The sequence below is a fragment of the Lepidochelys kempii genome, chromosome 2 (assembly GCF_965140265.1).
Source record: "Lepidochelys kempii isolate rLepKem1 chromosome 2, rLepKem1.hap2, whole genome shotgun sequence".
Lineage (NCBI taxonomy): Eukaryota > Metazoa > Chordata > Testudines > Cheloniidae > Lepidochelys > Lepidochelys kempii.
The window spans coordinates 169,704,117-169,719,191 of NC_133257.1; the positions used below are offsets into that span (position 1 = coordinate 169,704,117).

The 15,075-nt window shown below is 41.5% G+C and overlaps 1 protein-coding gene across 9 annotated transcripts in view; it reads left to right on the forward strand.

The window, feature by feature from the left end:
- Positions 1 to 15,075, forward strand: part of TNS3 (tensin 3) — a 352,619-nt gene that overhangs the window by 252,428 nt on the left and 85,116 nt on the right. For all 9 annotated transcript variants that reach the window (XM_073332748.1, XM_073332750.1, XM_073332751.1 and 6 more), the window contains one exon: positions 5,082 to 6,341. In XM_073332748.1, the coding sequence (XP_073188849.1) occupies positions 5,082 to 6,341 (1,260 nt within the window). The remainder of the gene's footprint in view (positions 1 to 5,081; positions 6,342 to 15,075) is intronic.

Genomic DNA, 15,075 nt, shown 5'->3' on the forward strand with positions numbered 1-15,075 from the left:
CCACTGACAATGAGTAACGTGCTATGCTGGTGAGGCGAAAGGAAAGGTTACCTGCATTATTTATCCTTCTAGAACAACCACTCACACTGGGCAGGATTTTGTCCTTAACATCTTATAAGAAGCACCATATATGTGTGCTGGAATGTTTCATCTGGGGGTGTGTATTGTGCCTTACTTGCGTGTTTGAAGGATTTACACTACTTTACCTAATAGGGTATTACGTTCAGTTTTGGAAAATAGAGAAAAGTAAGTCAGGAGGAGTTCTTTTTTGTCAGTACAAGAATATTAGTTTTACACCTTTCTCCCCAGGAGTTCTTCCTTAGCCACTGAATCTGTATAGGTCGTGGGGTTGAGATATCCGACCATACTAATCAAAGCAGTATTTTAAGTTTGCCTGGGTTTTTTTTTATACTGGAAACTAGCCACAAGGAAATTATTGCTGGTCAGAAAATAATTATCGCATGGTTGTGTTTTAAAAAACAAAACACTTTGATTTCTTTTAGCAACAAAACATTAAATTGAAGTGTGGTTACAGTAGTAAAGAATTCCATATGACAATCTCTCCACCCTTTGATCAACAGGCACCGATAGCAATTTAGGATGCTATCAGCAATGAGGATTGCTGAGAGAGCATGGCATCCAAGAGGTTGAGAAACCATCAATCAGTGATTTTTCCTATAATGAAGCTCTCTAAGCCATATGTATTGTACTTGAGTATCTGTATAGAGTACAGTGAGAGGCACAAGGTGGGTGAGGTATGGGACCAATAAATACCTGAATAAGAGTTCTGCATAGCTCAAAAGCTTGTCTCTTTCACTAACAGAAGATAGTCAAATAAAATATATTATTTCACACTCCCCTCCCCCTTTCTGTCTCATATCCTGGGATCAACATGGCTACAACAACACTGCAAACTACAGCACAGTGACACATTCATGTATGTACCTATCAGTGATGCATTCACCCTGGTGAATAGAAGCCCTTTTCTTTAACAGATTTGTGCAATTTGCAGTGTAAACTTCAGCAGAGTTGTAACACTCAGCACACAGAGAAATGCCTTGGGGAAAGAAATTGTTTGTTCTAGCCTGATGGATTTATGCTTTTTGTTGTTCTTTCAGAACCTTATTTTTTGACATTCTGTGCAGTGCTTTTCTTAACTAGAAACATACTCGTAAAGTCTGGTCTCTAACAAAAAAATTTAGAAAGTTGTCCTTTAATTATTGACTAAAACCTATTAGACCTCTCATATAACATTCAGTATGCTGTGCACTAACTGAAGAAAATTTGGCAATGTGCCGTACAAATAATGTGTTTTCCAACCAAATCATTTTCCCTACCGTTATAAACTGATGAATTAATTATCATTATGGGTATAGTTTATGAATAAGGCCCTTTCTGAAATCACAAAATAGTCAGAAAGACTAACCAGTAATTTCAGAAAATTTCATGACCAATGTGCAATTTTAAGCCTGCCAGGAAAAGAGTGTACTTGTTACACTCACAGATGAGATGCACTGTATCAGATCTGTCAGCAGATCTTGCAATGCCAGGTAAACAGACTACATTGTCCATTGCCTTAAAGAAAGATTTTTCTGGACCTAAATTTTAATGCAGTAGTTTCTTCATGATCAAACTTGTCTCAAATGTTGGTGACAAACGATTCTTCAGGAATTCCTGCCTAATATAAATTTTCTTGTAAATGAGCCATGAATCCTGCAAAAACGAAACCACATATTTTGCTTTCCTGGCTGTGCATACAACAGAAAATTGCACTTTCAAATGGAGAGTTTTGTGAGAGCCCTCTTTGAAGCAAGAGGAGGATTCACTTTCAGTTTGTAAATTAGGTAATAGCTAAGGAACTTACTCTGCTTATGGTTGCACAAACCCCTTTGAAATCAGTGAGAGCTGCATAAACAAACCCAACAGAATTACTCCTTAAACTGTCAGAATATGTACCACTTAAACATGGTAAGCACTTCATTATTCTCCTTGGCCAAAAATGTCTAGAAGGCTATCAAAAGCTTCCTTTAGTGAACTCTGGCAATCAGGGATGGGAGGAGTGATCTTGATAAAATAAGATTGAGCCTAACAAAACTTTTTTGAAGCTTTAAAATGTTTAAGAGGAAGATGTTCTGCTCTCTGCATCTTGGTTTTGTATATTACCAGACGTGCTAGAACTGAAATAACACGAAGGAGTTCTGACAATATTATTTCCAACCCAAACTGATTAGGAAGTCCTCAGTGGTAAAAACCACTTCTGACAAATTTTCTCTAGAGATCAAAGAGTCACTGTTGAGATGCTGACAGTCTGTTTGTCATGGCATTTTCAGTCACCTAGCTTGCTTGTGTTTTAAAACTATTTTGTTCTTTAGTGGGATTAATGGAGTAATACAGCATGATGCATGTGTAGTGAACATAAGGTTGTGTAAAATATTCCTGTTTGCAGAATAGTATGCTGTGTGTTGTATTTGACAAATTATATGAGATGAAAACTTTATTTTAAGGAATATGCACCAGGGGGCAGTGCTGAGGTTGAGACGAAAGCTTATGCTCAAATAAATTGGTTAGTCTCTAAGGTGCCACAAGTACTCCTTTACTTTTTGCGAATACAGACTAACACAGCTGTTACTCTGAAACCTAATACTAACTTTGGAATTCATCTGAGTTCTATTGTATAACTTTTTAAAACAAGTGTATATAAAAATAAACGAATATAGAGAAAATAGTGAAAATAGTTTCTGTCATAGTGAGGTACAATGACATCAGTGCCAAGAATAGCTATATCAGAATCATATATACTGTATGCGTTTGAATAATGGCCATGTCTAGAAATCTGCAAAGCCCATTACACAGTATTTTCTTGCTTTCCATGTAATAACATGTCCACAGATGTGAGATCAGCCTCCTAGTCCAATTATGCTCAGTTATTTCATACAGTGAGGATAATTCAGATATTTTGAATGCTGTGACCTTGGGATGCTCTCATTTAGGAATAACCTTTATTAATGACTATCAAAGCGTAGTCTGACTTTGGAAACTCCTTTAGAATATGTTGGATTGTGAATGGAATGTGTTTGATATGACATTAGATCTCCTTGTCTTGATTTTGTAGTTGATAGTTTGGCATCCCTTGCATTCTGCATTCTCAATATGAGATTTCGTGGATGTAGGATGCTCTCAGTTTGAGTGAGCTTAGTTTACATCCTAAAAAAATGAATAGTAGAAAGGTATTTATAACATTAAAGCTACAGAGCCAATATTCTTCAAAATTAAGAGTATTTTAAAAATCTTAATGAACACTATAAAAACAAGCCAAGTTCAGCATTACAGCTTTAGTCATTTCTGAATTAACCAAGTCCAAAAGTTTTTGAGAGAACATGTGGGAAGAGTGGTTTTGTTTAATGTTCAAGTAACTCAAATGAATTGACCAAGTTTGCTGAAACCTTCCAAACAAACAAACAAAAGGTTTTGTGTTGGGTATGGCCAAATATAGACAATTTGAACACAAAAGGGATTTGGAAATTTGAAATGAAACTTGAGTTGTTGAGCAGGCTAAACGTAGCTCACGAAAGCTTATGCTCAAATAAATTGGTTAGCCTCTAAGGTTCCACAAGTACTCCTTTTCTTTTTGCGAATACAGACTAACACGGCTGCTACTCTGAAACCTGTGTTCTCTCTGATCACAGTCCAACAAAGCATGCACATAATCTTAAGTATCAGAGTAACAGCCCATGTTAGTCTGTATTCGCAAAAAGAAAAGGAGTACTTGTGGCACCTTAGAGACTAACCAATAGCTCACGAAAGCTTATGCTCAAATAAATTGGTTAGTCTCTAAGGTGCCACAAATCTTAAGTATGTGTGCAGTCACATTGATGGGTCCCTTTGAGCTGTTTATATTATGTAGATACTGTGTAGGTAGAGTAAGTTTTTAGGTATTTGGAGTCATAGTGTGACACCTGGCTCAGAAATTAGCAGACACTCCTGTAAAACCTGATTCACACAGACTCTCATTTACAATGCTGCAACTTCAGTGACATTACAAGGGTTGCACTGGTGTAATCAGGAACAGAATTTGGTCCGTTTCTACACGAGTAAATTGAGTGGATACATCCCCCTTCCCCCACCACCCCAGTTATTGTTGCATATTATAAAATTTCTCAGTTACATACAATTTCTGCATGTCTGACTAGATATGAACTTCTTAATTAAAGTTTTTGGCAGATCAGAGACAAAATCAAGGATGCTCATATGCCGTGACAAATGTTATACAAGTGTAATAGGTCTTTTTCTGTCTTTCTGAGTTGGGGTTTAGCCTGATTCTCTCTATCCCTGTGTTTCATGCTCTGACTTGTGAGAACTAGTTGCCTTGACATTATTAAAAAGAAAATACCCACTAAAGAAGTCATGTATATACAATATGTATCCTACAAAGCTAGTTAGATATTGTGCTCATACCTCTGTCAAGAGATACTGTATATTTCTGATACACTGCACACAGACTCCTGCTCTGATTAAGTGCCTGTCATTTCTGTGGGCTACCAAAAAGTTGATCAGTGGTAATATGTTTAACATATTTAGTAGGAGCTGGCAGACTGGCAATTGCAAAACGTATGCTAAGAGCACTAATTGAAAGTTCCAGTAGCCCTTGTTCAGTCTTAGTGGAATGCATACTAGTCATGTCTCTCAAATTCCAGGTAAGTAATAATGTGGGTCTTCAAACCAGTGTAAACAGTAGTCTTGTTATTGCACCGCCATGATTTCACTTCTTGGAAAGTATAAAAGTAGAGAATTGTATTTTGCCACAAGGTCATATACATAACTCTTTTTTCTCCTCCTGTTTCATACAGTGCTATGTTTTTATCAAGGGCCTTCCTATATATAAATTGAAATGTGTTCCATAAGGCAAGAGAGTGCTGTTGGTTGATGTTTGGTTTTTAAAACCAGCATGTGTTTACAAAGAAAATTAATGAGTGTGCTGTCAGCAGTACCTCTGCAGTGTAATGTAATGTAATGCTGTTCAGCGCTTTTATCTAATACTCTGTCCTTTTCTTTCCCTGACCCTGTTGCTTCTCCTTTCACAGTGCTCCACACCCAGGGTCCTATTGATGGCAGTCTTTATGCTAAAGTGAGAAAGAAGAGCTCTTCAGATACTAGCATCCCCAGTGGAGCCCAGGGGGTTCCTGTGACCAGCAGCCCTGATCACAGTGACCATACTCTATCTGTCAGCAGTGATTCAGGACACTCAACAACTTCTATAAGGACGGACAAGACCGAGGAGCATCAAGCACCGGGAATCAAACGGGGCTTGAGCCCACAAGAGAAGGCAGAGCTGGACCAGCTACTTAGTGGCTTCGGCCTAGAAAACTCAGTCAGTCCCCTCAAGGATATGACTGATGCCCAAAGCAAGTACAGTGGGACTCGCCACATAGTGCCAGCTCAGGTTCATGTGAACGGAGACACCAAACTGAAGGATAGGGAGACAGATATTCTGGATGATGAGATGCCCAGCCATGACCTTCACAGTGTGGACAGCATCGGGACACTGTCCTCCTCTGAAGGGCAGCACTCAGCCCACCTTGGAAACTTCAACTGCCACAAGAGCAGTCAGAATTCGCTGCTCTCAGATGGCTTTGGAAGCAACACTGGAGAGGACCACCACAGTGCTCTAGCCCCAGACCTGGGAATAGGTGTAGACCCCCTCTATGAGAGATCATTTGGAAGTGGTGAGCCTAAGCAATCCCAGCAGCTGCAAAGGAATCCTCCTGTTTCCGCTCAGCCTCAGGCTTATGGCCCTAGTAACTACTCTACCCAGACCTGGGTGCGCCAACAGCAGATGGTCACTGCTCACCAATACACCTACTCCCCCGAGAGTGAAGTAAGACTTGGCATTTCTAGCACTGTAGAGAATTCAGGCAATATGCAGAGCCAACCCAGAATCCCTGACACACCCACCCGGGGATCCAGCAGCAGAGACGCTGTGCAGCGGGGGATAGGGACCGTGCCAAGTTCCAGTGAAGTAGCAGAACATCCAGGGCCTGAGGCTTTTAGATCCAGATTAGTAGCTGAGAAAGACCCACATGGCCTGTCTCTAGGAGTGACTGTGGAGGGCCTGCCATCCTCTCCTACTCTGGATATCGATCAGTCAATTGAGCAGCTGAATCGGCTGATCTTGGAACTGGACCCTACATTTGAACCGATCCCCACTCGCATTAACACAGTCTCCAGGGACTCGAGTCAAGTGAATGGCTTCACCAGCCCTGATGGGGATGTGGGAGGGCCCAGCGTGAGCCCTGGGTTCCGTGAGAAAGGAGAGGTCACAAACAGGAATCTCTCCCGGCATGGTAAGTTATTTTAATAATACATGAATGTAATGCTTTTCCCAGCATTTTTTCTTTTGATATCGCACAGCAGGAACGGAGGTCATTGCTTATTACTTTCAGATGATTGCCAGTGTGAGAGGGATTATCTCTGGTACCCTCTTTTCATAGTGATCTGTGGAATGATGGGATGAAACTGAATAATCATTCATCATATTTTTTAAATGGTTCCCGCCAGCCCCCCAGATCATTAAGTGCCTCAGGATGCTGCTCTTCTGAGTTGTTGTTGTTGTTTTTTAAATGTAATACCCCTGAACAAAACCTAATTGTTCAGTAAAGTTCCGTGGAAGAGCCGCAAGCATGATTGTTGTTGTTCCTCTTCTAAGGGGGAGAATTAAAAAAATGAAAAATCCTATTAATTACAAGGTGAGGCAGTTTTGTGGAGTCATCAGCAGTAACACCAAAGTTAAGATTACATTATAATTTCCACATAAAATGAGATGGAAATCCCTCTGTATTTCTGAATTAATTTCATTTCCAAATGTGGCACAATAACACTTCATGGCACAACTGAACTTCCTATGAATATTTTCATTAAAATAACCTACTAACTTTTGCAGATAAAATGCTCCCTTTTTGAAATTTTGCTGTTTTTTTTCCTTTGGGTTTCCAGTAGTTTAACAACCCCACGCATTACCTCTGGTTTTCACCTTAACCTGACCACAAACACCAATTCCTGAAAGAACAAACTACAACCCCTTTCCTCATGATATCACTTGAATAACAGTACTAGAATAAACAACTTTGCAAAATGATAAACACTGTCACAGAAACTACTCTGTTCTTTGATGTTCAGTGTAGCCAGTGAAGGGGAAAAGAGAGTAGCATAAAATAAGCCACCCATTCTTATCCTTAGATGAAACATTTGTGCCTAGAAAGAATTGTTTGTTTTTTGCCCATGACTTCTAGTACTGTCAAAAAGGAAAAAGGAGTCATCATCGCTGCATCACATTTATGAAGCCAGAAAAGTGTTTTGCCCACTCCAGGTTGTACTTGGGGGAAGTGAAGTCTTTGGTGGGACATGTTCTGAAAGTTCATGCAATGAAGGAAGATGAAAAGTTTAAGGGTGAATATATGACACAATGGTTACTATATGTTTATAGAAATCACACTGGGCGGTAGTTACAAAGAGAGAATATGGCTAGTGGAATGAGCACAGTGATAGGAGTCAGAAAACTCATAATCATGGCTTTACCTCACTAACATGCATGCGAGTCATTTTTCTCTGCCTCATCTAAATGAAGAATGCATATTTTAAGCTACCTCACCATGTATTGTACATCCTCATTGGATGTTTGTATTATACTGTGCTGTGAACATATAGTTATATGTACTGCGGCTGTAATCCACTTCCCAAGCACGCCAATGAAAAGGCTCTCCTATGATGATTTAAATGAGCATTTAATCTGTTCGTATAAGAGTGTTCTAGTAAGCACAATTTATAAACTGAAAGAAACCCATTTAAAGTTGTGCATAAGTGCTAATTGTTATTACAATTCAGCTGTTCTTGGCATTCATCTGTTTCCTTCTGTAACCTCAACCTATACCCCAAAAGAAATAATATGTGTTCATGTGATTTGACACGTTTAAGAGTATCCTCCAGCATTTTGTTCACAGTTCTGTTATGTGTTCAACACCTTCACAGACTGTAAACAGAATAGTCAAATACTGAATAGCTTTGGTGTATCTGTTTTGTTGTTTGTTTCAGGGAGGGAGCATGGTGTGAAATTTTTTTTCTAATTGCACAGGATCAGCTACACCAACCTTTCACAATTCCTGACTTTCTAATTCTCTTTGAAAGAAGAAAAGGAGTACTTGTGGCACCTTAGAGACTAACCAATTTATTTGAGCATAAGCTTTCATGAGCTACAGCTCACTTCATCGGATGCATACTGTGGAAAGTATAGAAGATCTTTTTATACACACAAAGCATGAAAAAATGGGTGTTTACCACTACAAAAGGTTTTCTCTCCCCCCACCCCACTCTCCTGCTGGTAATAGCTTGTCTAAAGTGATCACTCTCCTTACAATGTGTATGATAATCAAGGTGGGCCATTTTCAGCACAAATCCAGGGTTTAACAAGAACGTCTGGGGAGGGGGGGGGGAGGAAAAAACAAGGGGAAATAGGTTACCTTGCATAATGACTTAGCCACTCCCAGTCTCTATTCAAGCCTAAGTTAATTGTATCCAATTTGCAAATGAATTCCAATTCAACAGTCTCTCGCTGGAGTCTGGTTTTGAAGTTTTTTTGTTGTAATATAAGCAGCATGAATAATTTGGGTGCGTGTCTATGCCTGACCTCTCCTTGAATAGACACTTGGTTTTTCTCCCTCTTCCCCCATATATATCTGTTGTAAATGTAGGTACGTGTACAATACAAACAAAAGAATACATTATCGGAATGCAAACAAAAGTCCTGCCAAACACAACTCCCGCAAATAACCATCTCAGCCAAAGCCTGAGTAAATACTCCTTGCAGCATGTCCTGAATGTCAGTGAATGCTGTTCTTTGGAACAAGAATTGCATTGCCCCCAGTCCTCAGGCTAGGGAGCCTCACCTTAGCATCCCAGCTGATCGCAACTGTTCTGTAGAGCTAGGGTTGCCAACTTTCCAATTTCAGAAAACCGAACATCCTTTCCTCACCCCCTACCTTGCCCCTTCTCCGAGGCCCAGTCCCCACTCACTCCATCCCCCTCCCTCCATTGCTCGCTCTCCCCCATCCTTGCTCACTCGCTCATATTCACCAGGCTGGGTAGGGTGTTGGGGTGCGGGCTCTGGAAGGGAGTTTGGGTGCAGGAGGAGGCTCAGGGATGGGGCAGGGAGTTGCGGTGCAGGAGGGGGTGTGGGGTGCAGGGTCCAGGAGAGAGTTTGGGTGCAGAAGGGAGCTCAGGGCTGGGCTGTAGGGAGAGCACCGCTCACTATACTTCAGCAGAACAAGCTGCATGGGCCCCAAGTTTCTGATTGTTTCTGATTCCCACTAGCCTAGGCTCATGGGGGTGGAGGGGAATGAAGATCAGAGATTTCTCCATGCTCACAGTACACTGATGCAGGCCTGTTCCTTCCTTGCTGTCATCTTGTCTGAGTCCAGGTTCAGTACTGCTGTTGTATCCTGCCCCCTTCCAGGCTCCAATATTTCCCTCCAAATTCCTAGCAGACAAATCTGGAGAGACAGGAGGAGAGGAAATAGATGTGATTGATTTGGGATGGAGAGAACTGACAAGTCAGGACTGAATGGTGACTGAGTGAGGTTGACTGGAAGTCTGGAAGGATGACTCACTGAGAATATGCAGTGACTCAGCAGGTGCAGGGGTGAGTCCGTAGAGTTGGGCTATGTGTGACTGAGTTGGCGGGGGTTGAAGAGTAAGTGAGTGGTGGGTCTGGCATGTGTATGAGAAGCAGGTGCGAAGCGTGCATGAAGAAGAGAATGCGTGTGTCGAAGAGCAAGTGAAGATGAATGTGATCTTGGATGGGGGGGCTGACCTGCACACACACACACGTCTCTAAATTCACTTTCACACACTCATGGACTGACACACACTCACTCTCTCACTTATTTGTCCTGGAGTACTTTGTCTCTCATACATGTACCCCTGGACGCATGTACTTTCTTTTGCGCACATACAAACTGCTTTACAGAAATTTAACTTCTTTGTTCACTAGCTATATTCAGCCAAATTAAAAGCAAACTCTTGTTCACCTCTTACTTGACTCACTCCATATTTCTTGTAAGATGTTATGGTTTCTTCTACTTCAATGATTTAAGAACTAATTGACAAAACAGACAGAGCATATGTCTCTGAGCTGCAGTCAGCTTCCAGGGAAAAGAATGCAATAGCTGGGTTTGATCACCATGATTGAGAGATATTTCTGTGCCTGTCACCATGTGTAGGCAGGTATGAAGAAAAAACAAGTATATTGCACTCCCTTTTAAGGGTGGATGTTACAGAGCAGCTGTCAATGTAGTTGTAACAGTTTCCCCCATATATGGGTTATTGCTTTCTCTGAGCATGCTTCATAGAGTCAGCCTTGACTGATCAGTGTGGGCCTGCCCTGTGTAACGAGTGGAGGAGTATGACTTCTTGCTCTCCCAGGGAACTTTTGCTTAGCTTGGTTCTGCAAAGGCAGAATCCCTAGAAGAAGCCTAAAGAAGCCCTAGAGAGGTGAGGCAGCTAATTGAATAGAAAATTTAAGTTTAAACTAAAGAAAACAATGGGTGGCGACAGCAGAGAAAAGCATGGTGTACTATTTAATTGTCAGAACAGATCCTCCCCTCAAAAACAAAAACCTAGATGCAAACTGAATAATAATAAAGAGCTAATCATCTGGTTACCTGTGTCTGGAACATCTTCAGAGGCCTTTGGATAATGGAAAAACATAGCTTTGAAGGTAATCCAAATCCTCGTGTCATAAATCCTGTTACAGTGTATTTATTACAGTAGAGAGAGAGAAATCCTTTCACATATCTGTATTTTTTTAAAATAACTTTTTGAGCTATTCCAAATGTTCCCTTCTACTCTGACATGTGTAATGGAAAAGCAACTTGGCCCATCTGAAAGGCTTTGCAAAGTGACAGGAGAATGTGGCATGTTCAAATATGATGTCAACGGATTTCTGTATGGGTGTGGATATTACCATACAAGCACTGAGATACTGTACATCCCATAGACTAATGTTGGTGCCTGATTCTGACCTAATTTACAATGGTTGAACTCCATTGACTTCAACTGAGTTACTATAGATTTACATTTGGTGTAAGATCAGAATTAGTATGTTACTATGCAAATATTGGTTATTAATTTACTCCTTAAAGATCAACACAACTAAATAAGACCGCACATTAACTCTCGTAAGGTAAAGAGATTTTAGAGATTGCAGTAGTTATAATTAAAAAAAATAATCAGCATGTATCAATCGTTAACACAGTGCTATCTGTGTTAGCCCATTAATTTCCTTTTCTAAATACAGGAAAGTAGAATCCACTTGTACTACTTAATATACTATCATAATTGTGGTGTCTCTCTTATAACTGTGTGCTAACTGATCATAAACGTTGACTTAAATGGCAACCACTGTACAGTCTGTTATAGGTGGATAAGCATTCCTCTTATTAAACTTGTTAGTAACACAGAAATTCCAGGATTGTATATGTGTTTACTAGCCACTGTGACACATCCAGCCTATGAAGAAAATTTGTCCTGGTACATTTCACATTAGTGAATTACTGGGAGTCAAATCCTTGTCTACAGAGTCTTGGCGTAGAATAAGAAAGAATAGTTTGACTTGCAAATCATTATGAACTGTGCTAAAGGTATTTTTATAAGTGCAAACAGAAAAAAAAATTCTGGCTATGGCATAAACCAGGGTTGGGCAAACTTTTTGTCCCAAGGGCCACATCTGGGTAGGGAAATTGTATGGTGGGCAATGAATGCTGATGAAATTGGGGGTTGGGTTGTAGGAGGGTGGGAGAGCTCTGGCTGGGGGTGCGGGCTCTGGGGTGGGGCCAGAAATGAGGAGTTCAGGGTGTGGGAGGGAGCTCCGGGCTAGGGCAGAGGGTTGGGGTGCAGTGGTGGGGAGTTCCAGCTGGGCATGCGAGCTCTGGGGTGGGGCTGGGGATGAGGGGTTGGGAGTGCAGGAGGTTGCTCTGGGCTGGGACCGAGGGGTTTGGAGGGCGGGGGGGTGATCAAGGCTGGGGTGGGGGTTGGGGCACGGGAGGAGGTCAGGGGTGCAGGCTCTGGCTGGTGCTTACCTCAAGAAGCTCCCGGAGGAAGCGGCATGTGCCCCCCCTCCTCGCCCCCTCCCGTCCGGCTCCTATGCGGAAGCAGAGCCAGGCGCCTTTGCGCACTGCCCAGTCTGCAGGCACCACCCCTGCAGCTCCCATTGGCCACAGTTCCTGGCCAATGGGTGCAGCGCTTGGGGCGGGGGCAGCGTGTGGAACCCCTTGGCTGCCCCTACGCATTGGAGCTGGAGGGGGGACATGCCACTGTTTCTGGGAGCTGTGTGGAGTGGGGCAAGCCCTTGACCCTGCTCCCAGGCTGGAGCGCCAGAGCAGGACAAGCACTGGCCCCACTCCTCGGCAGGAACTCGAGGGCCAAATTAAAACATCTGAAGGGCCAGATGCAGCCCCTGGGCCATAGTTTGCCCACCCCTGGTGTAAACTGTTATGTTTTAGAAAGATTAACACACCTATATACATATTTCACAGACACAGTGCTATGTGCTCTTCTACAGTCAGTCCTGATTAATCCATGCTTGAGATGATATTTCTCTGACTGTAAATCTGGAGATTTTTGTGTTCAAGCAATGAATATATTAATGGCTTGATCCTTTCAATCTTACTTGAAACAAAGAGGTCTGTTCTCAGTATGCATGAGTAACTCTCATTTATCTTAATGATGAGTTACTGTGATTGCACAGATAGAGGAGGGAATAGACTCCTAACGTCTAAAGACGATAGTGAAGTCTTTAGACTTTGGGAGTCTATTCCAGGTTAATAATGGACTATTATCTTTTGGCACAACCGGGGTGCACAGGGCCATCCACTGTAGAAAGAGCACTGTGGAAGAAGGTTGATGTGGAGGCAGTTACTGTGACCTCTCCTTCTCCGGGTGTATGGAGCAGCAGCCGCCTGGCAGCATAGCTCTTGTGCCGACAGCGGTAAATCTACCCCTACAGCAGACAAAACTCAAAATTAGATCTTGAAACTGGTGGTCAGCGGGGACGTGCTGGCTGCCGCTTCCTGCAGCTTCCATTGGCCGGGAACAGCGAACCGTGGCCACTGGGAGCTGCAGGCAGCCATGCAAATGTAAACAAACTGTCCGGTCACCCGCCAGTGGATTACCTTGATGGGCCACAGGTTACCCACCATTGATGTACTAGAGGAGAAAGACAAGTTTTCCTGCTTTGTCAACTCCCAATCGATTTCTCAACTTTGAGTTAGTCCAAATGAAGAAAATATTCTTTCTGTGCATGCAGAAGAGGCTATTGCTGTGAAAAGCTGGCTTAGCACTTCAACAGGTTCTGGTTCCAGGTGTTCAGCTAGTGACTTCCACCAGTTCAGTGGTGTGACTTTCTTTAAAATATCATCATCAAACTTGTACTGCTTGAATGGTTCACCCTCAGCCCTGAAATCTTTTATGGTTGGCATTATTGATGTGTAATTATTAGATGCCCATGTCATAGCAGCATCTTCTTCTTCAGTAGTTAGGCATCTACTTTCGCTTGAAAATATTGGCAAGAAAATTAGGTGGAATAAGGACTTGATCCATCCACTTCTTTATGCCTACAATTTAACTTGGTTGTTCAGTATTTTTTTCTTCTGTGGCTTTTCAAGTTCTTTCCAAATTTCAACAGCAGCAGTAGTACAGCAGCAATCCTTTGGGAGGGTGTCCAAGGTGACGGAAATAGGTTTCAGTATAATCAGTAGATATTCGGCATTTCTCTTTAGTCCCATGTTGACTACTTTGGCTGTGATCGTTCCATCTATGTCGTCACTATTTTCTTCACAAGTTGTCCTCAGAATAGGCCTGTTCTCGATAGATAGCTTAAAACAGTCAACCACTGAATTCCATTGTACATCTTGGGGGAGAAATCCTCTTGCTCTCTTTCGTGAATCTGAAGCAAAGTGGTTGTCACTCTGAAGTATTTTGCACTATCAACAACATTTTCCTTTATTCCTGCAGTTGTACTTAAGTTTGGCTCAAAGTTACATCAGATGAGCACTGTACACATTTCAAGTTCCCTTCATTATCATAATCTTCTCACTTTTGTTACATTTGCAGGATTATCTCTAACAAAGCTATGCACTTGACACTTGAATTTTTTTTCACAGGTTGTTATAACCTTTACTGCTACTACTTTTAAGTATTCTGCTGTCTGGGCATTTCTTCATGTATCAGTTGTTACTGTAAGTTAGACAACCCCATCTTCTGTTGTCACACAAGTACACATCACTGAATCATTGTGTACATTGCTCCAGCTATCAAGACTCAGATTAACTAATTTCCTATTAATGTTTTTTGCATGCTGTTCCATTTCCTTCTCATAAAATATATCTAGCAACCTTCTGGCAATGTCTGCTCTGCCTGCTGGAGCGTAGCCTGGTCATAATGAATGTTCGTTCTGAACAAGACAAAGGGGAAAATTTGTTGCATAAATGAACCAAAATGTCTTTTAATCGACGGAGTTTTGATGGAATTTGCTGATCCTGGTTACGAACCCATCCATGGTTTTACTGAATCATGAAGAAAGTCTTTTTTTTTTTTTTTTTTTTAAAAGGTAGTTTCTTATCTATTGTATATTTAGTTGCCGCACTACTGTGGTACCAGCAGCTGACAGATGTAGATGCTGAGATGATGGATGTCATAACTCCTTATGGCTATGCTGGGCTCTGAAACAAAATGGAGAAAAAAAAAACACTCTCTCACTGAATATTATTTGTTGCACTGCTTTAGAAAAGTGAGATTGTAAGTGAAAGGTTCCTCTTACTGTATCTGTTTGTACCACAGTTTAAGGGACATAATTTATTCCAAACCCAGCTTTATGGGGAAAATAATTAAATAAATCACAGGGGTTATCGATCTAAATATACTTAAACCATTATTTCTGGCAACATACCAAACAGCGTGAGAGTGAAAATGGTGTTTTTAAAATGTTAAAATTCATAAATACCTAATCAAACTTTACTTTTGAACATGAAA